Raw genomic sequence first — 27,702 nt, 5'->3', positions numbered from 1 at the left:
CAGTCAGTTATGTGTCAGACTCTTGGTTTCAGCTCAGGTCATGATCTCAGGGTCGTGAGACGGAGCCCCAGGTAAGGCTCCATGCTCAGTGGGCAGTCTGCTTGAGATTCTTCTCCTTTTCACTCTCCCTCCCCCTTTGCTCCTTCCCTGTTCAGTGCACGCTCTCTCTCTAAAATAAATAAAATCTTGTTGCCCACCAGACCAGAGCATTCCATGGGCCATGAAGAGAACGTGCAGGACAGGTATTCCCGGCGCACTGGGAGGGCTGAGCCGCGAGGGTGCCCTGGCACTGGGGGAGCGTGAGGACCCCAACCGCACTGAGACAGCCCGCAGAGTCCTTCTCGTGTTTTCTTTCTGCCTCTTCCCCGACAACGTGCCTTCCTGCACCTGTTCTGCGGCTGGGCACCAAATGGTTCCACCGGGACAATCAAAGCCTCTTCTTCATGGTCACCATTACTTGGCACCATTGGCAGAATTCATAGAACCTGACCTTTGTTCTGGGCATCACTGTAGATTCAAGCAAGGTACCTGCAAGGGTCTAATATGCACTGCCATCTCCCTGGTGACATTTGAAAATGCTTCTATCTTCATCAAAGAAGAATTTAGTTGAAAGATGCTTTCTGATTAGAGGGAGGCAAGATGGTGGAAGAGTAGGGGACCTCATTTCATCTGGTCCCTTGAATTTAGCTAGATAACTATCAAATCATTCTGAACATGCAACTGATAAATTATTGAACACTACATCTGAAACTAATGATATGTTGACTAATTGAATTTAAATAAAATAAATAAATATTTTTAAAAAGCACACACACACATAAAACCCAATTTTTCATAGTAAGACTTTTAAACTGTTAACAGGAATTAGAATAATAAGTAACAAAATAAATTTATGTTTTTGAAAAAAGATGCAAATATTTACAAAGAATTATGTATATTATAGGATTACTTAAAATGGTGATTTTTTAAAATAACCCAGATATTCAGTAACAGAGAAATTATTCATCAACAAACTATTTACAGCTATTTTTTTTAATTAAAAACACATTTGGGGGCGCCTGGGTGGCTCCTTGGTTAAGCGTTCAACTCTTGATTTCAGCTCAGGTCTTGATCTCAGGGTCCTGGGATCCAGCCCCACATCTGGCTCCACACTAAGTGGGGAGTCTGTTTCTCCCTCTGCTCCTTCCCCTGCTCGTGCTCTCTCTCTCTCTCAAATAAATAAATAAAATCTTTAAAAAAATAAAAATAAACACATTTAGGGGAAAGGGGAAATGATCCTGTTAGAATATTAGGTGATAAAAAGCAAAATATAAAATTCCAAAAATGTATTGTATGAAATATTTACATGTAAAATGTGTATCATAAGGCTTTGTCATAATGTTTATACATCTAATAAATTATTAGTTTTTTCTGGTTGATTAATTTCTATTTTTAATAGCATTTGTTTCTCCTAGCTATAAAGCATATAATTTATTTCAGGCAATTTAGGGGGAAAAAAACATAAAAATAGAAAAAGAAAATAAAAATCACATGTAAAGTCACCACTTGGAGATGAAGACTGTTGGTGTACATTATTTCTGATCTTTTTCCCGTGCATTTATCATATTACCCCTATTGTCACAGGGTGACGTTACAAATCTATTTTTGGCAGGGGTTATTTTCTGTGGTAAATAATACAAATTTATTTTTGAAACATTCAGTTGGGCAAAGAAAATGCAGCCTCTTTCATTTCTATAGCTGATTTAATCACCCTCAGGAGCCCCATCAGCAATATTTCAATCTCTTCTAGTTTAAACAAAGCTTCAGCTTAAACATTTACCTATTGAAAATCTGACCTGTCAACAATTGCTGGTTTATGACATGGTCCCCCCTGGAAGACTGAGTGTCTTTAGGACAAGTCTCTGGGAACTCTCTGCCACCCCGTTCCCAACCTTATCCAGGAAGAGTAAGGGAAACAATACATGATGGGGCTCACGAGATCCTTCTGACCCAGACAATGTCCCCTGGACATCACTGCTCTTGTCGGCTACAATGCGGCTCTCTTCCTTGGATTGATTCCTGCTGAGCTGTGGCTGGTCCTAGGCTTCATAGGGACTGCTTGCTGGCACCCCTCTGTGGTCCCAGAGGGCTGGCTCCGGCCATGAAGCCCTGCATGCACAGACCTCTGGGCTCCAATACTGAGCTTCTGTAGGGCCACAGGCTTTTTCACACTCCCACACCATTTTCAATCCTCAAAACTCACTGTACTGTCCACTAAAAAAAGAGTCAAGTTTACTATATATAAATGATATCTCAAAAAAAAAAAAAAAGCTATATATTTAAAGTGGTAAAGGCAGATTTGCCAAAAATGTTCCCTTAAGCAAAAAGGAGAAGTCTCCAAAATAATGAACTAACCACATCATGAAGAAGTCAGAAAAAAAAAAAATAACAAAATAAACTCCAAAAACATAAAAGAAAAGGAATTCTAAAAATGATTCTAAGGCTTCCAGCTTGAGGTAAATGTGTGAATGGCACGACCCAGTGGTGTAGTAAGGACACAGGGGCAAATCTGACAACACGGGGTGTGCTGTTTACACCATCAACTTAAAAATAAGAATAAAGCTGACTAAAATCCAGTTGGCTTCTTCTTGTCTCCATGAACCAGCAATTCTAACCAATGTCACTGATAAATTATTCTCTGAAAAAACTGTGTTGGTCTAAATTCTAAACAAGTGCAACAGTGACTATTAAGTTTTAGTAATACACACGTAAACTTGGAGTTAGTACATTTTTTATTTCTTAACCTCTAATAAGCATGGTATTCTACCTGGAAGTTATTTCACAGAAATTATGAATTACAAGAGATTTACATTTATGGAATCTAGGGCCTGGCCTCTAATTTGTGTTTGTTTGAAAGGACTGGGGCTCGCTTCCGGTGTTCTGTCTCCAACCACACAGTCCTGTTTGAAGAGTAGATCCCCCATAAACAGGATGAGCATAGTGGTTGTAAAAGAAGAAACATACCTGAATCATTTCAACTCTGCCCCTCCCCCCACTCATGTGCTTGTTCGCGCACTCTCCATCTCAAATAAATAAAATTTTTTAGAAAAATAAAATAAAATAGGAAATACAGGTGGAGGAAGTGTCTGGGAAAAAATGATTTGGGCTCAATTTTAGACACTGAGTTTGAAGGTGCTGAGGGACAAGCAGATAAAAATGCCCAGTAGATAGCCAGAAATACAGGAAAAAGGCAAGCTCTAGAAGTCACAAACAGTGGGCCAGTGAAATCATGAAACTGAACAGAAGATCCGTCAAGTAAAACACAAAAATTAAAAGCCAGAACTTCATAGTACAGCCACATTTAGGGGTAGGCAGAGGAAAGGGCACTGGGGAAAGAGAGCAAGAATGAATTAGTGCAGCAGGATGACAAGTACCAAGAGAAGAGTAAGTAAACACAGGCAGAAAAAACTGTAAAGTCAATTTGTAAGTTTAAGTCAATTTATTATGAAACCCGAATGGCAACCACCCTGCATTTGGCAACCAGGAGGTGTTCAGTGGTCTTTATAAAAGCAGTTCCCAAAGGGTAGTAGATCTGGCCACTTTGCTGAAACTTAAATCTGCATAATTACGATGCCACATTCCCAAACTTAGGTGAGCCAGAGTGGGACTCCCAGGGCTTCGGGGACCTATATAAGGAGGTCCCTGAACCACACACATCAGGATTATTTGAGGCACTTGTTTAAAATTCCTGATTCAACGACCCTATTTCAGACATTCAAATCAGAATCTCAGGAGGCAAAAACAAGACATGTCTTTAATGAGCTCTCCAGATAATCCTTATGCATGCTTAAATTTGAGGACCCCTGGTCTATATGCTTTTCATGGCTCAGTCTACCTCTGCCATTCTGTAGTTCAATAGTTTCTCTCTCTCTGAAAACAGGATGCTAAAGCAAGGACTGTTAAAATCCACCCAGAAGTCAGACATTACTTGATAAACATACAAAAACCAGAACTGTACTCAGGGCAGAAATAATATTTTTGCTTTTTGTTTACACGAATCCATTGTGATTATGTGGTCCCATCATTCTGACAATGATCACTCCATGGAGGAAGTGCTCTGGCCGTGTAGAAGGACTATGTCTGTACGTAGCTAGGACACCCCTAGAGATGGGGATTGGGGGCAGGGAAACTATGTAAAATGAGAACGAAAAAGAAAAAGTTCTGTTTGGTGGCACTGAGGTGCTAAAATGGTCATGCAACCTAAAAGCTTTACATTACTATTATTAGATACCTTCAAAAGATATTCCGTGTTACCATCTTTCATTTGGTTGGGGCAGGGGGGAAGCTGTATTTCTGTTCATCTACATATAGAAATAAAGAGTCAACGTTTTTATCATAAAGAGAGGCAGGGAATCAATGTTTTTTCCCTTAGGGAGGCTACAATTTTAATTAATATTCCCTAATTGATATTGACTTGAATTGACTGATGACAGTCTTATGATGGGCCTTCTGCCAAGCTTCCCGGGTCAGGAGCATGCTGAGCGCCGTTACGCACAGAAACCTTTTGTTTTCAGTGCTCTCTGACTAGGGCAGCACTTTTTAGGTCTCAGAATATTGGAGCCAGAAAGATGCTTGAGAAGCCATGTAGTTCAGCCTTCCATATACTGTTTTCTAAAATCACTCCAACACCTCCCCAGCCCCCACACAGAGTCTAAAGGATCTGCTCATTTCACTTGAGTTCTTCCAGTTACTTCCTCTTGAGTCATCTGTAGCATTCTAAACATTTGATTACCTTGGAAAAGATGGTCCTGGGGTATCATTGCATTCTGGGTTAGCATGTTTGCTCTGAGGATTTTTAAGTAAAACAGCAAGAACGTGAAGAGAAGTTAAAAATTTAGATGTGTTCTATGATTGTGTATTAACCACAGCATTCCATAAACAGTTAACACACACATGGAGAATGAGTGCAAGTCAGAAGGCTGAAGAATGGACAGAACTAAGGAGGAAAGGAAGGGGGTCAGGGTAGAAGGTGTCCCACCAGTATGTCACAGGCTGGAAAGAAGCTTTGAAAACACTAGCTTAAGGTAGATAGACACATTACAGCAAATACACAAATTACTTGCAGGAAGAAAAGCAGGGCAAGGGGAGGAGGTGCAAATGCAAAGAGGGAAAGACATTTTATGCTTTTTACTAGCTATTAGGGTTTTTTGTTTTTTTTTTTTTAGCTTCTGAGCCTACGGGCTCTTTCATAGGTAATCCAACCTATTTTAACTGCAAACAAGATCACTTTTAAACCATCTCACACAAATAAAAATTTAATCCACTTTATGAGGGCTTATAGAAGAGATTACACAAACTCATTCTTGTGTTTGAAATTCTTCATAAAAAATGTTTCCTTACAGTCTACCCAACTCTATCACACTATTTAGTCTGTATCTATTTGTTACCCAAATCCCACAGCTTACAGCTAGCCGCAGAATACAGTAACAATAGTTTATATGGTTCAGATGGGTAGTAAACCATCCCTTGACATTTTTCTGGCCAATAACCTCAATTTGTCATAAACTTATTTCTTTTTTTTACAATTCCCATGTACACTGTGCACAAGTAACCCCTCTTCTTTCCAGAGAGGTTATGCGCCTTGTCCAGAGTTGACAATAATTTAAAGACTAAGCCACAACAGATCTTAGATTCAAATCTTGAATCTTTTTTCTGGCAACAGAATCATTTGAAAATCTGATGAAACTCATGGACCAATTCTCTTCCCAGAAAGGCCCATATATAAATACATTTTGGTATATAATTTTCGAGAATGTAGATATCTCTAGGCCAGGAGCCTCCAACTTAGATGTATCAGTACATCTTCTAAGGAGACACAGCACCCCAGAGATCTACCGGGGCTCCATTCCTTAGCTAAATTCATAAGCTGAAAAGGAGTATAAGAAAATAAAAAGAGGGAAACATAAGAGAAAAGAGAAAGAAAATGAACTATTTGTTGAACATCTAATATGTGTCATAAATTACTAAATAAAAGAGCCCTTATCACTTCTGATTTCTACTTCAACTCTTTTTTGGCTCAAATATGAGTCAAGGTTAATGTTCATAGTAATCTTACACAATATGAGCTTTACAAAAAAAAAAAAAAAACGGGCGCATGGGTGGCTCAGTCGGTTAAGTGTTGGATTCTTGGTTTCAGCTCAGGTTATGATCTCATGGGTCATGAGATCAACCACAAGTTGAGCTCTGCACTCAGGGAGTCTGCCTGAAGATGCTCTCCCTCTGCCCCTCCCCCCATGCATGCATTTTTTTCTTTCTCTCTCTCCCTCTCTCTAAATTTTTCAAATCTTAAAAAATAATAAATAAATAAACAAACAATCAAATCCACTTTCCTACAGAAGTGATGGTAATTCTTAAGGAAAAACAGTCCCAAATTATTGGGGATCATTCATAAATATGTCAGTGTTACCTTCTAAATGTAGCAAGTCTATGTGAGTTACACTGAAAATCCCAATGTTTGCTAAATAATTTTTTAAGAGACAGAAAGGATATGCCAAAACTTTAACAGATGGGACCTCTAGGTGCTAAAGCATTGTGGATAGTTTTTATTTTCTTCTTTATACTTTCCTATACCCACTAAAATTCCTGAAAAAAAAAAGTGTAGATATTGTTTAGAATTAAGGAAGCACCCAGGAACATGTTTACTGCATAGCAACAGAAGCGTCATCTTAGAGAGATGGAAGAAAGATGAGGAAAGGCCAACTCACTTTATGCCCAGCAGCTGAGGGGACGAGTTCTGGGTGTGGAAAAGTTTGCAGTATTCAGAAAAGACCAGACCGGAAGATTAAGGGGAAGAAAATGGTCACAGAAAGGAGAATAAAATAGAAAAGTAAGAAGAATTTTATGGACAGAACTGCAGTAGTAGTCAATCAAAGAAACGAGTATGATATAAATATAACCTGAACCCATTTCAGCACACAAAAACACTATCTCCTTTTTTATACAAAATGCATCATGAGTAATACAAAAGCAGTATCAGAAGCCTCCCCTCTTGGTAAATTTTACCTCGCCAACTCCCATGTTCACAGCTCATCACGGTCTTCACCAAAAAATGTCCATATGCTGAGTGACTGCTATGTGGTCATGCAGGCTCTCTTCCACCCTCCCTGATTCTGGTGGACTCACCCCCACATCACCAGCCTGGGTAGCAGTCAAAGCAGGACGATTCTCGCACTCCCTGATCACATGTGGTCCTGCAGGGTGGCGATACAGTGAGCTTCCTGTCACGTGGTCCACCGTCTGATGCAGGACCCTAAGAATGACCACCGGTCTGGCCACTGATTCAAAGCATAGAGCAGAAATGGCACCGCTGGTATTTTTCCAACAACAAATGGAGCAACTATTAAGAGGGTCAGTCTCAAAACTAGTGAACTGTAAAGTGCTGAAAGGCAGGGGCCAGGGATAGCTCACCAGCATATTTAACCTTTCACACTTATGTGCTGAACAATAATTAAATTCATTTGAAGCTTAGGGACCACGCACCCTTATGCTGGGCACTTTCACATGTATTGTAATGCTCACAAAAGACCTTAATGAAGCAGGTATTGCCATCTCCATTGCACAGGTGAGGAAACAGCTCAGAAAGGCTAAGCATTCAGTCCAAAATCACAAAGCTACTTTGTGGAAGAGCCAGGTGTTAAGAAGCCCCTGCCCCCACACTGCTTTCCCTGCAGCTCCTTTAGATTGAGTTATTATTTATCTTAATTATATTCTACACAATTATATTCTTAAATATAAAATTAAAATATATTTTAATTAAATATATTATATTATTAATTTAATATATTAAATTAAATTATAATTTAAAAATTAAATATAAAAAAAGTTAAAAATCAGAAATGACTGGGTAAATCTACCAAAAGACATCTGACCTTCCTTCCCCTTACTTTATCAAGCATCTAGCAATGTGCTTCCTAGGGAACAGAATTAAAAAGGCAACTTTCACCTCTGTATCATGTATCTCCCATGATGTATATAAGGATTTCCAGACTCAGGTCAGTACAAAGGCAGCATTAAGACAGTACATCAAAGATTATACATTTGCCCAAATCAAAAGCAGCCAGATTACATGAATAAGGACCAGATTTTAATTTAAGACAGTCAACTGAAAAATAATATTCCACTTCTTATCCTTTTTATCCAATTTATCCCTTCATAAACCGAACATGCCACAGCTTAACCAAGCCAGCTCAGTATTCCTGTCCCTTTGTCTGACTTGCCTTCCCAGGACATCCTTGAGTGCACAGGGCTGTGCCCGCATAGGAGGTGCTAAGAGGGCAACACATGGAAGAGACAACTGCTTCCACCACCCCCTGTAATCCTACCTCACAGAGAAGCTGAGGAAGGGAAAGGAAAACGAAGAAGAAAGACACATACTCCGAAGTTAACTCAGGACTGAAGGAGGGCTCTAACTCAGACATACTATTATATTCTTAGGGAGATAACACGAGTTCTAAAGGTTACTCAACATATGGGAAGCCAAATCAAAAAGACAACTATATATAAGTATGAAATTTGTCAAGTGAATGCCGAGCTATTCCACTCATTACTTGGCAGTAAAAGAGGAAAAAGTTTCTAAAAGCCACTGATCATAGTATGATCTGTGTTACAGCTCTCCTGTGGTCTTGCTTCACATTCTCTATGAGGAGTTAGGTACGACTGCACAGGAATCTACTGCTTTAGCAAATTGTGTACAAGAAACTGTTTCACTTGGCACAGCTATTCATCAAACATGAACCCCAAAATCATCTTTTAAAAATTAAATATGGGGTGCCTGGGTGGCTCAGTCATTGAGCATCTGCCTTCGGCTCAGGTCATGATCCCAGGGTCCTGGAATCGAGCCCCGCATCAGGCTCCCTGCCTGGCGGGAAGCCCGCTTCTCCTCTCCCACTCCCCCTGCTTGTGTTCCCTCTCTAGCTGTGTCTCTCTCTGTCAAATAAATAAATTAAATATTTTTTTAAAAATTAAATATAAGCCTTTCTCAGGGCAGCTCCCTCTGTCTCCTGCCACTCTCATCAGTCGCCGCGCCACGGGTCTGGCCCTCAGGGCCTCCAAAGCACCCAGCAGCATCCAACCTCCTCACCTCGTTCATTCTCTAATTCCCCCTTACTTTCCAGGGCTCAACAGAGACAGCACTGCCTTAAAGACCCCTCTCAGAAAGGCCCCCTGGCATTCTGTCTCAAGCACCAAGTGCTTTTTTTCATCAGCACTTACTGAAACACGTGAAATAAATAAGTGAATGAGCAAGCAAGTGAGCAAATATAGTTGTACTGCTTTTTCTTTGTAGAAGCTTTTCTATTTATTTTTTTATTATGCATTGGCAAGCAGCACACTGAATGAGGAAAAGATTCCCCCCCCCAAAGTTAATGCCTGTTCTTATTATTCCCACAATAAGGACACACTCTCTAATAACCTTACTGTGACAGACTATCATCAGGGTCATTACCAGTAGGAAAGTGTGTGTGTGTGTGTGTAATTTTTCGAGAGCTTCTTAATAAAAAAAAAAAAGCACCTCTGATAAGATTACCTTATAAGCAGAGTATTAAAAAGCTCAAATTACTTGTAAGGGATCATTTCAGATCAAATGAAATCTAATAAAAATATTAGATGCACTATATATTTTTATATATGAAAAAGGATACATGTTTTATAGGTCATCCCCAAAGAGGGACATAGGACCTCCTTCTGCAGAATGGGTTCTGTGTTCTGCAGTGGGACAGGGGAAAACTGATGCATTGTTGGGGGAGGGGAGGACAGAGGAACAAGATAGCATCCCTGGGTGCCTGAAGCCTCTCAGGTTTCAGCTCCTTCCTTCCCCAGGTCTTCTGCCAGCCCTGGGCCTCCAGGGGATCATTACAGCCAGGGAAATAACATGGGAAAAGAAGATACAGCCTCTCTAAAACCTAACAGAGGAGGACCTTCTATGAAAAGGCTCCTAATATCAAATAAAAAAGAAAGTACAGAACAGAGCAGGAAAACAGCTGAGTTTCTTTCAAGCAAACAAGTGAAACACAGAACTAAAATCCGTGGCAAAATTATTTTTTGAAGTTGTGTCAAAAAAGGACTCTAATTAATGTCAGATAATTTTTCATAATTAAAAAAATTAAACAAGACAGATCATTAGCTTTCTTTATCCCTTCAATAACTTGGAGCAAGAATTAACTAAAGATACTAAACCTGTGAGGCTTATATTCCAAAGGCCTTTTTACCAAAGTACACGATTGCATTAGAAATACTCAGAGTACTTATTTAGCTACCCATTTTTAAGTGACACTTGGAAAAGGAGCACCATCAAGCTTTCCAAAAATAGAGCAAATCAGCTTTGTTTTACTTTTCAGAGACATGCACAGTACATCCACCCACTGCTTGTTTCTTTAACTACCAGAGTGGAAGAGAGAGAGAAATACATAAAGAATAAAACATATAAAGATAAAATTCATCTCCTATATTATGTAAATAATAATGGTTTCTATCCTATTAATTAATGAATAATTTTTCACTATCTACCCTATGCCCACCATGTGCTAGCCTTCAACAGAATGCAAGAAAAATATGGGTGCCATGGCCCATATTCCTAAGAAGCTTATCATCTAGTTGGATGAAAAAAAACCCAAAAACTAATGGCTGTGGAACAAATAACTCTACGTAACTAAGTGCTGAGTGGTACTGTAATTTTTTTAAAAATCAACACAATTATGAATCTGAAAATAACGGTTTTTAAAAGGTGGCATAATCTGGGCTGAACCTTGGAAAAGGGCAGGATTTAGACCAGCAAAAAAAGAGAAGGGGGACTGTCCCCGTCTGAATGTAAGTAAGGAGGAGAAATATAAGCAAAGAGAGAACGGTTGGGTGGGAAGCTGAGAAGTCATCTGACAGACACAAGGCTGATGGGCTGATGAGGAGAGTGGCCTTCCTAAGTGAGAGGTTCCAGTTGGAGACCAATGCAAAACAATGTGGCAGAGCCTGACACAAAGAATCTGGATACCCAGGTCGTGTACCACAAACTGCATGGTAGATTCCTCCACCAAGCAGCAAGACTAGAGAGGCAGCCCTGGAAAGGAACCAGTGCAAGAGGTACCACTGCAAAGCACAAACCTGGGTGTAGAAGAAATCGTAGTTTAGTTCTGTGTAATTGCACCTAATTTCCATTTTAAGGCTCCCATTCTCCTAATGGTAAAAACTAAATTACAGTCAATTCAAGGTAATCTCAACCAATTTCTGGTTTCCTCCCTCTCAAGGGTTATGTCTAAATTCCAGAGGATTACAAAATGCTAGATTTGGGGGGTGTGGGGACAGGAGGGGTGGAGGTCGTTTATCCCTGCAAACATCTGAAGCTCTTCCACCAGCAGGTCCCCCCAGGTCCTTCCCTCATCCGCTTCTTCCTCCACAAGCCTCCTGCAAGTCCGGCTCTCTCTGGGCAACATTCATGCCCTTCCGGCACACAGGCATTCCTTCGCTGCCCTAAGTTATCCTTGCAAGAGAAACCGGCAAAGCTGTCTCAGGTCCAATCAGGCAGACAGTCCCCATGGCCATCTCTCCTGTTCTCTAATGTGCCACCATCCCAAGCCCGACTCTTCTGAGGATGGGAAGAAATGACCTGGAATCCTTCAGACAAATTCCCTTTCTGCCTGGAACTCGACTTCTAAAATTCACAAGAATTTGTGGACTCTTTCATGGTATGGGATTAGAATGTGTTTGTCTTTTCCTTAAAAAATAATTCATACCGCTAAATTAGACAAAGGGAGTATAATAGGAAACTGGAAGAGATATTGAGGTTAATATCTCAAACATTATCACATCAAACTAAGCAGGAGGTAAAGAGGACCTGAACCAGGGGATCTTTGGGAATAGAGAATAAAATAGGTAAGCTTGGAGATACTGAAAGAATAAACTGTCAGGAATGTTTGACAGAAGTAAAGGATACTAAATTTAAAAAGCAAAAAATAAAATAAAAGCAATCCAGCATTTCCAGCCTTTGAAATTAGAAAAATAATGGCATTATCAAAACAGAAGCCAGCTTAGAGTGGAAAGGTTCTAAATTTGGTTTTGAATTATACTCACATAGGTTTTTCTAGTTCAAGGTGATGATTCAAAATACTAGCCAAAAGGACTCAAGACATTCTAGGAGCTGGTACAGCAGGGACTAAGATGTTTCTCGGCAACACATTCACTACTATGGTTTTCAAATACTATCAGATTTCAAACAGTTTATGAAAGAGAAAGCACAACTGATCTTTTTTTAAAAAGTATTTAAAATTTTCAGACACTAAAATACGTCCTTCCATTCACACTTCTCTACTAAATGGTCCCTTCTTTTGTAAGAACAGGTACATAGGTTACTTACAGACAGAGGATAATGCCGCGGTGTGTGTGCAGCACTCGGGCCGCTCGAGCACAATGGGCAGCGATAATGCTGACAAGAACGAGCACCGGGCCCAGCTTTACACACACGACCAAAGCCCAAGGCGAGCCCAGTGGGCCTTGGAACTGACAGATGCACCTGCCGTCCCCTCACAAACTCACTCTGTGCCCAAATGATAACCGGAAGGAATGTAAGTAGGAGTCAGTCACCATGTTAAAGAGCAGAAAGCACTGGAAAGACTGAAGGATACCATGGGCACTTACGGCAAGCTATGTCGTTAGGAGCAGAGAGCAGACAGAGATCTTCGCGTTATAAATTATTAGGTCGGCGTCAGTCGGATTTGCAAACTTCAGGGAGTGAAAATTCAGTAACGGGAAATAAATACCCAAAGGAAAACATTTTAGGTTTATGTGTGCACATGAAAAATAGAACATCAAAAATCCAGAATTATGTCGGGCCATGTTGTTTGATCGTAATTCTGAGATGCATTTCCTCATTTCAATAACACTGATTATCCTAAAAAGAAGTGACTGGAAGAATACAGTGAAATAAAAGATGTGAGGGGCGCCTGGGTGGCTCAGATGGTTAAGCGTCTGCCTTCGGCTCGGGTCATGATCTCAGGGTCCTGGGATTGAGCCCCACATCGGGCTCCCTGCTTGGCGGGGAGCCTGCTTCTCCCTCTCCCTCTACTGTTCTCCCTGCTTGTGCTCTCTCGCTCTCTCTGTCAAATAAATAAATAAAATCTTAAAAAAAAAAAAAAGAAATAAAAGATGTGAAAGGATAGTGAGCGGATGAAGGAAACCTACTCTTTCTCCACTCACCACCTTTTTAAGCCATCCCTGGCAACTGAAGATTTTAGTGTATAAGTAAAAAGTGAAGAATAGCATGTTTAAAATAACATGTTCCCCGAACAATATTTAAACCTGTTCAATAAGATATTTCATCAAAACCACCTAACACTCAAATTATGATTGTTGTACACTGAAGACAAATACTAGAACAAGATGCATTTCTATCTTTAAGGAGAAAAATCCCAAGTCCGTGAAAACAGAAAGGGAATTCAGTGTTTTCTCTCCTTTGGAGCTTCTTCTCACTAAATTTTGGTTTAGACTGGAGATTTTTCAGTTTATTCCTATCCTTGGCTTCAGCCCCAAAAGGCCAGGACTAAATGGCCAATTATTCCTCTAAGATCTAGAAACAAGAATCTGAATGCCTGACTCCTCGTGGTCCTATAATCTAAAAAACTCATGAAAAGGCACAATCTCTTCAAATTATATTTGCTTAAATATGAGGTTTATATGTATTCAAATGGAAAATATTAAACTACAGTCCCATTCACATATTTTAAGTCACTCCTTTACTGTTCTCAGGTTTTTCTGTTCCCCGGGGTACTTATCACCTCCTAACATACTACACATTGCATTTATGATGCTCAAGTCTTCTGTCTGTCCCTGCTAAAAGGGAGGCTCCATGAAGGCAAGAAACTTCACATTTTTTAGATCAGATACTGTTCAATAAATAGTTGTTGAATGGGTAGATTGCATAGTCTGTGCAAATCCTGACCACCGCGTAAACCTGACATTTTGAAGCAACAGAATCCATGTGCCTGAAACATAAAGCATGGGTGTTGGGCTGGAGAGCTATATCCTACTCATTCTGGGCAGATGCCATTATTGAATCTATAAAAGCTATAGCTGAATGCTTGGGGGGGGGGCTATAATTCAAGGACAAATGGAACAGTTTCAGTTATGTAGACCAGGGTCTCACTGTCATAAACTAAAAGCAAATTAAGGAGTTCAGTAGCCCCTGGAGAACTAAAGTATGGATACCTTTAATAAAGAATGAACACCTTCTTCAAGAAGAGTTGGGATAAGGCATAAGTCATGCCATAAATTAATTAAAGATTGAAGTCAGCAGCCTCCAGGTGATGCTAGGACCTAGGTAAAGATGCATTACACTGTGAAAGACATCACAACCCTACTCTCACTGGCCGTTTCCATCAAGAACATGCATACCTATTCCCTCTACTGTCAATACCTCATTTTCTTTCTGCTCTTACCCTCCCTCTCAGTCCCTCATTCCCAGTGTTTTGTTCCCTCTGCCGCTTTCTAATGCAGGATCTCTCACCCAGGCATATGCCCCACCCCACGGGAGCTGCACTCGTCATATGCGCAGAGGCAAGCCAGCCTCTCCTGGCCACCAGCATGTGCCAAGCTCAGCAGTGGCCTGGCACACATAAATGAGTCCAAGTCTAAATAGAGTAGAGCATGGACAGCCCCTAGAATTAACTGTTCCATGCATACAGCACTGGGCACAGACCCAGAAGCTAAACACATTCAATGCATCCAGGATAAATCCCCTCAAAACTGGAGAAAACGGCTTTCTCTGTCAACTGCCTGAGCATGGTAGAATTCAGTAATACCAGGACTCTGAAGGCAGATTAAAAAAAGAAGTGAAATAAAGACCCAACTCATTTCTTTAAGCTGACTTGTCTATGTGAGTTCCCCAAGACCCAGTGCTACAACTATTTGGAATTCAAAACAAGATGAGTCATCTTGATCTCTAAAATCTCTTCCACTTCTCCAGACCTATGGTTCAATCACCACTAGCTTTTCTGCATCCACTGCATTACCAACAACCATTCTGAGCACGGTGAGGACTAGTACATACAAATGCAAGAGACAACAGCGGTAGGAAATCATTAGGATAGTGAGGGACTGAGTTAGAGCTTAAAGGATTTAGGACTGAGAGAAACAAGGGGGTTTTCAGACAAGAGCAATGGCACGTGCAGAGAAGTAACAGAAGAGACGGACATGAAACACTTTGATTCAGGGAAGACACTAGACTAGTCGGGAATAGGGTGCAAGCAGAGGAGCTATGGGTGATAATGTCGGTGAGGCTCCCTTTGGGTGACCCTGAATGGCAGGATAAGAAGTCTGGCATTTTGGGCAATACAGAGCCTTTACTAAAAGCACGTGAGTAAAAAAGAGACAAAGATGAAGTGATGCTTCATAAAAATGTATTTGGTGGCCAAAGGAAGGTTGAAATGGAGTAAATAATGACTTAAAGATCAGTGGGAAAAAAAATGCAATAGTTGAGTTACTGGCAATATGTTAATAATATTATTAATGTATTACTAATTATTACTAATGCATTGGCAATTGTAATGAAGACAAAGAAGGCAGAGAAGGAGACAGAGCAGGAAGGAAGAATGGTCAGCCCTTACAAGAAGCCCCTTCCAGGATGCGGAATGTACATTAATCCCAGGTGGGTGTGTGGAGGGGCACTGGCATCCTATCCAAAGGATCCCACAATGGTTTAGCACATTGTGCTTATGGTACCTAATCCCCTTGCCCTTCAGCAGTGTTCAAACCATACATATGTGACTGGATTTCCCTAACAGAGTTTTGCACATCTCTGATTAATGCTGTCTCTCTTCATTCTCCTTGCTCCTTTTCTCCACTCCCTCCTTCCATTGAGCTCATTGTCAAAAATCGCAGAGCTTTTCACCACGATCCCCACACCACACAGCCCATCTCCTCTCTTTCTTCTATAGTTTTTCTTTTCTATCATCTTTTGAGTTAATCTTATTAAAAATTTATTTGTCGAGATACCTAGTTACCACGGTGATAAGGCAATATTACAGATAAGAGAAAAAATTGCCCTTATTCTTTTACTAGCTTAAACCCTTTTCAGTTTCCATCAGTTTACCTAAAAGATTAGGCCATTAATCTCCAGTCTTTCAAAATAAGCCTGCAAATAGCTCAACCCTCATTCCAAGACCAATATATAGTGCAAGCTTCATCCTAATTGCTCTAATTACATGAAGAACATAATGAGATACAGCAGCAGATGGCTACAGATTAAATGTGACAGAGAAGAAATGCTCCTCTCTCTCCTCTTATTGAAGGAAGTTTGCCGTTAAAAAAAAATTATTTTGTTCATAAAGCCAAATCTATGTTTTAAAAAACGTTATCCCACTTTTCTATTTTCTCCACTAGTATCTTTCCTTAAAAACAAAATTTGTTCATTTCATGTTGGTTTCTATTACTATATATAACAGAGATAAATTTGTACCCCTGCTGAACAAAAGAAGATGTGCTCATAGAAAGTTTTTTGTCAGAGTTTATATAATAAATCATACACTTCCACAAACCTGCTCCATAATCTCAAAGATGTATTCTATCAAATAGAGATGGGGCAGGAGTGTCTTTAATTTGGGCCTAACAACAAAAAGTCAATGTCTTACCCTTAAAAATAAGTTTGTTTTCCCACCTTCTGTCTTCTGGCTAATGGTAATAACTGGCTCAAACCTTGGGGCTATCCTTTCAAACCCCTCATGCTATTATTGGTAGTATCAGGATCTTGTACATAGGAAATCCCTAAGTCATGACCCCAGAAATCACCATCATCACTGAACTTCCAGGGCTCTGGGAGGAGCATCTACCACTGCTGCCATGATCGGGGGGCTCCAAGAAAGGCCCCGTGCCACGGCAGAAACTGCGAGCAAGAACAAAGAACAAAAGTTCTGCCTCTAGTGAAACAAAAGATAGAATCAAACTTTTCATCTCCGCCTGAAGATAGAGGATATTCCAAAAACTGGATCTAGGCCACCCCCATTCCCCCCAAAGTGATAAGCCTCTCACTCCAGTTCTAAGATCAGCTGTATCCAGATTATTAGTGTTTATGAATGTTCCTGCTGCCATGGCACTCCACAGTGGACCAGAAGACATACAAAAACCGCAAATCATAGGAGACTCTATGCTTTCTTCCCCCCACAATGTAACACTCCAGTGTCAGGATCAGAAAATACTATTCTCTGTAGAAAAAAAACAGTCACTGAATTTTATCAGCCGCTCCAATGCATCACTGTACAATCTTTTGTTGTTGTTAAAAAAAATTTAGGGACCATTTGTTTGCATGTTATCTTCTCAAAAGCAGGCATCAGGGTAACATGAAGTGAACATATGTAATATGTGATCACTGATCCAGTAATGCCATGGGTCAAATATTTTTTCCACATATCAATTTCCATTAATAAATGAAGTTGTTCTGCTTAGACCTCCAAGTCAGTCACCTTAATACTTGACTATACTTAATACTATTTTTCTTGTATTTTATTCTAGTATTACTCTGCCCATCTTCACAATGACAATCTGAGAACTACAAGAAGGATTAATAACTGAAAAGGGGAAAATGATACGGGAAACATTTTGAGAAGTACTATTTTCTTGAGGTAGGTGTTTAAAGATACTTGAAAACTTGTTCCAAAAACCAAATCCATTTACCATTTTGTGTGGCATGCCCGGGAAGCAGAGAAACTACCAGAACAACGGCTGGCAAGACTTTGTCACTCTTCAGGCTTCACCTCAAGGATCGCTTCACCCTGTTTACAGATGGCCCATGTTTTATCCTCAGCCTCCATGTAATTCAGTCTCTAATAAAATTATTAATTACCATTCCAGAATATACAACTGCTTGAAGTTCAACAAGATAAAAGAAGGTTTAAAACAAATAAATTTCTTGTATAGGATACGGGGCAAGAAAAAGAAGGGTTAAGAACTGTATCACCTAGACATGAATTTACATGATCCCCCTTTCAAAAAGAAAAATTAATCCTAACCTTGTTTGTTTCCTTAATAAAATCCCCTCTTCTCGCCTTCTTAATATCTTCATTAAAAAGGCCTCTACTAAAACTGACCTCTCAACAGTGTCTTCCACTTGGTGTTCATCTAATCAATAATAATAATAGCCATACTGTACTAATCCACACAGACTAGATTATGCCTCAATAGCAAATCAACTCCTTAATAAAATTCCCTCTTCTCGCCTTCTTAATATCTTCATTAAAAAGGCCTCTACTAAAACTGACCTCTCAACAGTGTCTTCCACTTGGTGTTCATCTAATCAATAATAATAATAGCCATAATGTACTAATCCACACAGACTAGATTATGCCTCAATAGCAAATCAACTCTGAAACCTCAGCAGCTTTATACAATGTCTATTTTGTGCTCACACAATATCCTCGATGGATCCCAAAGCTCTCTTCCAAACGGTGACTCAGGGACCTAGTCCCATATCACCTTGTGATTCCCTTATCTCAACATGTGGGTCTCCACAACCCACACCCTGTCACCCTCACTGAAGTCTACTGGTTAGAATACATGCATGGCCCCAACCTAACTGCAAAGAATGCAGGAAAATGCAGCTTTGGTCTGGCTCTAAGAGGAAAATAAAACAGTACTAGGTGAACAAGTGGCACTGTCTCCATCCAATGAGGTGCTTACTCCACACCTAATGAACTGCCATGCACCTGGAAGTCTTTACATATACTAACATCTTTAATATCTTCAACCACCATGAAGATAGTTGTGACTATCCCATTTTCCAAATGAGGAAATCTAGGTCCAAATAACTTAAGTAACCTACCCAAGCTAGTAAGTGACCTAGCTGGGATTCAGCAAGATGCTCCAGAATACGCTGTGAGATACTGCTTCTCAAATACACAGTGCTAGGCACAGTTAAGGATATTGGTCTTCAAATACCTGTAGGGCTATCACATGAAAGAAGTATTTAGATATATTCTGTAAGTCTTGAGAAGACCAAATAAAAGGTAGTACTGAGAGAAAAAATAAAGTGAAGGAGAGTATTTTTGAGTGCTTATGATAAGCCAGGCATTGGAATAGATCCCTTACATACATCTCCATCTAGGCACTGAAGCACTCCCACAGGTGGGTGTTATTAATCCCCATTACACAAATGAGAGACACAGACTCAGAGAGATGAAGTAGCCTGGCTAGGATATTAGGCAGAGCCAGGACTGAAACCCACATCAGGCTGGCTTCCAAACCTAAGCAATCTACTGTATTCAATACAGAGACAGGGAATAGGACTTCATTCTACAAATCACATGGGCAAGGAATATAATTTCATTCTTTTTTAAAAATATTTTATTTATTTATTTTAGAGACAGAGAAAGAACACACGAGCGGGGTAGGAGCAGAGGGACAAGCAGACTCTGTGCTGAGTGCAGTGCCTGATGTGAGGTTCGATCTCAGGACCCTGAGATCATGACCTGAGCTGAAACCAAGAATCGGACACTTAACCAGCTGAGCCACCTAGGCACCCCTAACTCTGTTCTTTCTATTTTTTTTCTGTGACTAAACTTCATTTCGTTTGTGACCCCCCCCCCCATTTAAAAGTAGGGCAGAAACCTGATCCTTGCATTTCTGCACTGATGTCTCAGGGAGAAGTCCACTCACCTCTAGAACTCATCAAACCCTTTTAAAGTGTTCTTTCAAGCACAATGCCAACACCTACGTTCCCTCAACTCCCTATCTGACTCTCCTTCCTCAAATAGTCCACAAAATCTTTTTTCTTAACTTTTCCAAACTTAGTTTTATAGACACATCAAGACTTTGTAATTTCTGAAATTCAAAAACTAGATCCTCACCTCTTCTCTGCATTCTGCTGAGGTGTCTCTTTCCTCTCCCTGATAACCAGAAAAAAGTATAACTGTCAGAGGGCAACAGGAAATACCAGGAACAGAAAGCACATTGGTTAATGTATCACAATATCACCCTGTTACATAAGGGAGGCCTTTTGATAATTAAATGAGCTTTAGTGCAAGACAGTAAACTTCCCAGTACAAAAATTATTTATGGAAAGGGTGGTTGGTCATGTGGCTAGAGCAATATAGGGATCTAGCTGGTATATTTTGGGGGGGCATAGTGATTAGGCCTAGAATATTTTTTACCTTAATGGATAGGAGGAGGGAAGGATGGAGGAAGGGGGGGGGAAAAAAAAGTCAAACTTATAATTTCAAGGAAGCCAGAAAAGAATCACTGATTTTTTTATGTATATCCAAATGGAAGAGGATAGGAAGGGACAGATTACCATAAAGCTCAATATCGACATGAGAATATTTAAGTAAAATATGTACAGACCACAAAGGAACAGAATGAGACTACCCAAGAATGTGGTTCCTAAGAGCCTCTGAAATAAGATGAAGTCTGTCCTCCTTGCTGAGAAAACGTAAGGGAATGGTAACAGGGAAAGGTGATGGTGTGGAAGATTATCTAAAAAAATCCTGAGCTTCAAGAACTTTATTTGAATACTGTCACTCAGTAACACCTTGATTCTGATCTAAAACTGCAGAGCCTCCAGGAGAGAGACAGCAGCAAGTGAAAAGACAAAAAGCCATTGCAGCTGAGACATTTACATTTATCCCTCTTATAGCCCAGGGAATACACCCAGATTTTTCTAATAATTTTCTCTAAACTTTTGTCTGAGAGCTAATGATAAAATAACAACAACAATAATAATATTAATAATAATAATAAATTACTTTGAAGCACTCCCAGAGGCATCAGAAGATATGCTGAGCTGCATTAAAATGCAGCTTGAAGTTATGTAAAGTATCACATTAAAATGTAAGACCCTTCAAAGTCCAATCTTACTTAATTTCAAAGCAGTATTTCAAACGAAAAGGCACTATGGGAATTTAGAGAGAAAAGGGAGATAACAATATTCTATCTCTATTTAGGAGAGAATTGAAATCGAAGGCAGGTGGGAGATCTACCAGACATTTTTAATGACAGCTTCATTTGTGTTATAAATGTCCCTCTGTCACAATGCAAGGACAAAAGGACTATTTTACTTTTTGTTTCCTACATTACTATTATCAATTAAGATTAATGTGAAAACCTACATTTCTGGCTCTGACCTCCTTTAAACCCTAGACCCATATATTGAATTGCTTGATTTTCTTCCCCTTGGCCACATTCCTCAAGCAGAACAAATTCAGTTTGTCCAAAACTGGGTTTATCATCTTTTCCCAAAACTAGATCTTCTTCCTTTATTCTCCATTCCAATGCATCCAAGACAAGAACCTAGAGGATCACCCAGGACATTTTTGTCATCCTATAGGACAAAGGAATTTTACCTCCTAAATTGCTCTCAGTTGGTGGCCTCCTCTTTATCCTTTCTGCCTTTTGCTCCTTCTGTTCTGGCCTTCATCATCTGTCCTCTGAACCCCCTGCACCAGCCTCTCAGCACATCTACCCCTGACTCATCTTGTCTCCCGCGGATACACTCTGTGCACTGCCACCCGAAGACACTTCGAAAATGAAGATGTGCTTATGTTCCACCCTAAATTAGAGCCTGGGGATGAATGGACCTCACTCTCCACTAAGGGATAAACCAAGTCTCTCAGCAGGATGCAAAGTCCTCCCATGAGCTGCCCGTTCCACCACCAGCAAACTGCTACAGCTAAGCAAACCTGAAAACCCAGTTGCACTCCCTGTGCCACTTGACAACGTTTTTGCCTTTCTTCGTGCAGTCCTCTCTGCCAGGAATGTCCTTCCCCTCTTCAAGAAGCCACAGTTCAAAAATCCATTCCCCTCCCTCTCTCCCAACCCTCCTCCTCCTCTTGCTTCCTCCCCCTGTGTGTGCACAGCAAAGCGGCCGTCCCTCCTCGGCACCTACCACACCCTCCGGAATGCCTGCCTGCGTGCCTATGCTACCCATTAGACTACCAGTAGCTCAAGGAAGTTGTATTCACCTCCATTCACAGTGGAGAAGAAATACACAAGAAATGGTCTCTGAACTAAATTTTTTTTCATTAAGTGACTCAATTTCTACTTGATGCTATTTGTAACATTTTCTCCCAGTTTCCAACAGTGCAAGTGAGAGATTTAGAGTAAGGAATATTTTGTATGCTCAATTTACCAGGAATGGAAAGGAGACTTGACTAAAGTCTTCCCCAGGTCAGCAGTACACCACGCCAGGCATACACTTTCACATGATATTTAATGTTTAGAACTGCCATGTAAGCTGAGTAGAGGCAGTATCCTGTTTGTACAAAGAAGAGAGGGTAATCAAGTATCCCAAGTTGACACAGCTCAAAAATAGAGGGTTCAATACTGAAATACAGGTTTGATGTCAACTCAATAGTGCTCCTCCCATAAGAGAGAGAACAGAGGAAGTCAATGGAAAGAAAAGAAATACAAAAAGTGAAAAAAGAGGAAATTTCCTAAGTTCTCCTCCAGTCTCACAGTTTTCTCTTTTTTTGCACATTTCTCAGCAGAGTAAGTGATTCTGGGTAATGGAGTCATTCTAAGACCATGGCTGCTACTTAGAACACCAGGTTAAGGAACGTTAAGGTCAGTGGTTCAAAAACTTAAGCATTAATTAGTTTCGTTCCACTAGATATCCATCCACTAAACTTCTAACTCTTGTGAACCTCACAAACACACGGACTAGGAAAATGTGCAGAGGCTCAGATTTCATCCACTGCCACCATTACAAATACAACTAAAAGTACTAACCTTCCTAATGATGCCTGCACGTTGGTACATGAAAGCTGCTAACAGAGGCGCAAGGCTCAGCTCCACCAGCAGAATGCACAATGGGATGCCTAACAAGAAAAGCTAAATGTGAGGGTTATTTCATATTTCATATACATTCCAGAGGGTGAGGATTTCCCTCCTTCAGCAAATGGGTGAGGAGGAGATGCCTCTCACACTGTACCCACTCATACATACCCTAGGTTGGGGTTCTGGGGCAGGCTGTGGGTACTGAGGAGTATGAGCTCAACGTGTAAGTTCTGGCTCCAAGCAAAGACTAGAACAAATCTAATGCCCCCACTTCTGCCAAGACCTGCCTGGTAGCGTGGTGTCATAAAATATGCTTGGCCTACTCAGCAGAGGTAACGCAGCCCCAGGAAAGATTGCAACTGCTACTAAACACTGTTTGTAGCTCGCCACTGGGAGAAATAAAAGAGCTACAATCCAGGGACACCAGGCAGAGATCCCAACAACAGGAGCCTTGAAAAAGACAAGAAAAAATGTAACAGCAACTCACTGGGCATGTGACTTGAGACTCTTGGCAGGCTGCCCTGCTGGGCTGGACGGAATGTGGGCAGAGAATTCACATCTTTCTCCCCACTGCCAGAGGCCAAGAAGGCCCAGACACAGGAATATCAAGTCAGACCCTTCATCAAGCTAATAATCAATGAGAACTTCCTGAGGAGAACAATGAATGAATAACCACATCTCTCATCTGTTTCACACATGCATGTGACTGATCCCCATTACTCTAATGGCTTTATGACTTTAACAACTTCAAACAGTCCTGTAATATATTAATTAGGTATCAAATATGCAACCAATGCAATGTTTCTCACCTGGTAGGCAGATTGCTAAACAAAGCTCTGAAGCAAAAACAAAGGACAGAGTTCAGCTTAACATGTCACCCAACATTAATAGGGCAGGAATTGAGACACTGGGCCAAGAGCAGCTAAAACAAAGATGAGTAAGATGTCTTGGAGGAGGCTACAGTATCCTGGGGGAGGGGGGAGGGAGGGAGCAAAGAGAATGTCAATATAAGAAGGCACTGTATATGTAAGAGAGTATATGAAGGTCACTAGTCAGAGCTAAAAGACTAAAAGCAAAGCAAGCAAACATCGACCCCCGTAAGGACCAAAGGAAAGAATTTAAAAAAAAACCCTAGAAATAATCTAATCTGGATTTTCAAAGGAGGACCCAAGTTATAAAAGGAGTGTAACTTGTCTAGAGTCATGTGCTCAGTAGCAAAGCCTGGGCTGGAACTCAGGTTTCCAATTCTTTCCACCACAGGAGAAAACTGAGGGGAGGTGGGGAGGGGGTGGCGAGGGGGGCAGGTTCCAGGCTTCTGAAACTGGATGAATACAACTTCAAAAGAGCAGATTCTAAAGACAACTTGACTAATGAACTGTGAATAAGAATGAAGGGAGGAACATGAGGGCTGGATCTCCTCAAGGAGGGGAGACCTGGAGGACAGAAAGGCTGACATGCGCTCTGTCAGTAAAACCAGAAAAGTTAAAAGCATTTCATTTGTAACTGGCAGTAAACATTCTCCTCAAAGCAGCTATTTGCTAAAAGGTTGCTTCAGTGGTGTTACTAGTTTACTCTCCCCTACTGCAGAGAGCTATTTTATTACTTGTGCTAAAGCTGTAGGGATGTTTTGCATGCAAGATTTCCTAGAGACTGCTGAAATTAAGGCATATCACAACACAACTGCATCTACTTCAGAGTGTGCAAGCCCCTTCCCCAGCGGAACTTCTCCGTGACACCATGAAGTTCAAAGTAATACCCACATAAACTAATATAAAGCTCTACCCAAGTTGCGAAATGCAAACCAGTTGTGACTATAAGGTAAGGAGATCAATGCTACACTTAATTCATTCAACAAAATTTACCAATTAACTCTGTGTCATGCACTACTTTAAGACCTGTTTTAGGGGGGTTAGAAGACAGAGGATGAGAAGCCACATAAAGGAAAACACAAGATAATTAAGATAAATAAGACCTAGCCCCTGCCTAGTGAGAAAAGTAAATACTATACATCAAAAACTGTAAAACTGTTTGATAAATGTTGTAAAGCAATGCTACTCAAAATGTGGCCTATGGACCAATGCCAACCCATGAATTGTTTGTTGTTGGTCTACAAGAAGACAGCAAGTTCAGAAATTGAAAGTAAACATTTAGAAATTTTATAGCAATTTAACAGTAATTTTAGGTCTGCTGAATCTATTAATCTAAAAATGAGGCTTCTGTTTTGTATGTCTTTTTTACATTTCATTTTTCTATTACTTTATTTGTATTACTTTTTTTTTTTTTTACAAAATATCAGTCCACAAATAGTTTGAGAAGCAATGCAATAAAGTGATGTAATACAAGTACTACATACTATACCAAGATGAAGAGAAATAACCTAAGAGATTTAAGAGCGGCTCCAGAGAGGAGATAACCTTTAGACTGCAAAGGATAAGTGGGGGTTAACCAGAGATAGTGAGAAGTGAAAGGCACCCCAGGCAAAGGAAGAGCATCTGCAAAAGCCTGGGGGTCATAAAAGTGGATGGCATGTTTGAGGCATAGTGATAAACAGTAAAAGTGCAGGAAGTTAAGCCACAAAGAGACTATAAGAGACTTGTATGACTTTACAGGTTAGGCTTTGGGCTTTTTACATAAAATACAAGAGGGAACCACTGAACATTGTTATTATCCAGAGAAGGATGTGTTTATATTTTCAATTCAAGTTATTCTGGCCTCAGATTTGAAGGAAGAGAGAAGAGAAGAAAGGGCAGAGAACAGTTATGAACCTACTGGGATAATCTAAGTGGGAATTGAAGAGAACCTGCATTATGTCAAGGGGAACAGGCAAGAGAGAATGGCTTAGAGAAATGTTTCAAAGGCAGGAATGTATAATATTCCTTACTTACCAATATGTATCAGAATCTGCAATTAGACAGTTGTTCACTTAATTCATAGATGTTCTGATTATACAAGGGGGAGATCAGTAAGCACAAGGATGATGAGCAGGTCACTGAGAGGAGAAAGATGAGGATGAAATGGTAAATTCTAGAAGGAAAATGTTGACGTTCAGTAAATACAAGTATGATGAGTGTGCTGCTGAGAGACAGGGAAGGTATCTGGGGCAAAATGTGAAATTCTAGAATGATACTGGGCCTTGATAACATGTGTACACACACACACACACACACACACACACACTATACATACAAAGAGAGAAGAAGAAGAAAAGAGTTACAGCCAACACATTTATTTTGCACATTCTATGTATAAAGCAGTATTTTAAACACCATGAGAGATAAAAAGGGGAATAAGCATAATCCTTTCACTACTAGCCCCAGGGCAACTCTAGGGTCTCCTGAAACCCCCTAGTTAGTTCTGGACCACAGCAGACCTGAGGTACTTACTCTAATGAGTATCAAACCAAGACTCATTTTCAATCCAGAGAGTTCTATGGGTTCAGGGAATCTCTAAAGGGGGGGGGGGTGTAAGTGCATGCGTGTGTGGGCAGGGTAGGAGGGTTTCTTGGCCAGAAGAAATTATGCTCTGAAATAACCCTAGGGAAAATCTGTCCCTCAAATGAAAACTGTTGAATCAAACCAGCTCCTCTGGAGCTCCCAATCTTCAGGGAAGGTGTAGCCCTCCCAAACCCAGTGTAAACTCCACAGAGATCTAGAGATAAGTTTCTCCTTAGAATAGCTTCTTCTCACAGTTTAGTGAGTCCCTAAAACTCAGTGACTCTTGAGAGAAAGCAACAGTGGTGGAGAACATAGGGCAAGCATCTACCATTTTTCACAGAATATTTGGGAAAAAAGTAAGCCTGTTGTTAGATGTAGTCAGAAATAAATCAAATATTGTTCTATTGTGGATATATATATCCCTGTGAGCCACAGCCAACACACATGGGGAATACCACTTATCTTTCACTGTGGCCATGGGACAGCTCAGTATCCATGTATGGTGGTCTGAGCTCTCATAAGTGCCTGCTGTGTTTCAGGGCACATGATTTTCCCAAAGGATATAATGGACTTAGTTTTATAACAACTTCTACTTCATTCTGGTCATGAACTGGGACAAATAACACCCTGTGCATCTTTAGAGCTGTATCTGTACAAGTGAAATTCAGCAATTAACCTGTGAATTTAATCTAATTATTCAACAAGTATACAAGATTAAATATTAAACAGTTTAATTTACCTAAAGAGTAATAAGCTTTTAATCTAAGATCATCAACTGCCACTTCATTTTCTTTTACAAAACATAATGTTGCCCATGTCTTTGTAAAATGACACTGGATATAAGACAAATGTTTACATGCAAGAGAACATAAAACTATCTCCCAAGAGCATTAATTGCCATTTTGTTATCAGAAATGAACAAATTCTCAATCAGTGCCTACCCATCTGCAAGACACGACTGGGAATCAACAGAAAACAAAAAGATCTAATTATCCACAAGGTCTGGAAAAGACAGAGAACAGAATCGCTTAATACCAACAGTGTATGGAGGTAAGCAGAGGAGAAGCTCTCCTTTCAAAGTCTCCAGGATCCTCGGCAAGCCCTGTACAATGCACCAGCATGGAAAGTGATGAATAAGCTTCATTGAGAATAGTGACTACGTCACGGCAGGCTGAACATTCAGTCCACAAACAGAAGGCTTCTTGTATTTGCTCAAATCAACATAGGAAAGTTTTAGCAGAAAGACTGTGATATTCAAATGGAAATCAGTACTTTCCAGCAAGAATGGACAATTAGCAATTCCTTAAACTGACACTAAGAGGAAGAGCTGGGAAATGTACCAAAAACAATCACAAACAATTTATATTCCCAAATGTGAAATAAATAAGAAAGATTACGAAAGTTAGCATTTTGAAAAATGCACACAGCAAAGCTAAGTCTAGATGTTAAAGGTCTCCCAATTATCAACCCACTGGTAAGCTTCACCCAAATA

The 27,702-nt window shown here is 40.2% G+C and overlaps 1 protein-coding gene across 5 annotated transcripts in view; it reads right to left on the bottom strand.

Moving 5' to 3' along the window:
• The window catches only part of IGSF11 (immunoglobulin superfamily member 11), a 198,284-nt gene that overhangs the window by 63,605 nt on the left and 106,977 nt on the right, over nucleotides 1–27,702 (bottom strand). The window contains exon 1 of one of the 5 annotated variants that reach the window (XM_081833621.1): nucleotides 7,042–7,154. The exons of the other annotated variants lie outside the window; for them this stretch is intronic. Within the exon in view, the coding sequence (XP_081689747.1) occupies nucleotides 7,042–7,069 (28 nt within the window). The 5' untranslated portion in view covers nucleotides 7,070–7,154. Of the gene's footprint in view, nucleotides 1–7,041; nucleotides 7,155–27,702 lie in introns of those variants that run through there. 5 annotated transcript variants of the gene reach the window in all.

The sequence above is a fragment of the Leptonychotes weddellii genome, chromosome 1 (assembly GCF_054177405.1).
Source record: "Leptonychotes weddellii isolate Sample4059 chromosome 1, ASM5417740v2, whole genome shotgun sequence".
NCBI classification, from domain to species: Eukaryota; Metazoa; Chordata; class Mammalia; order Carnivora; family Phocidae; genus Leptonychotes; species Leptonychotes weddellii.
The sequence above is the reverse complement of the archived record's forward strand: the minus strand, read 5'-3'. Positions and strand labels throughout refer to the sequence as shown.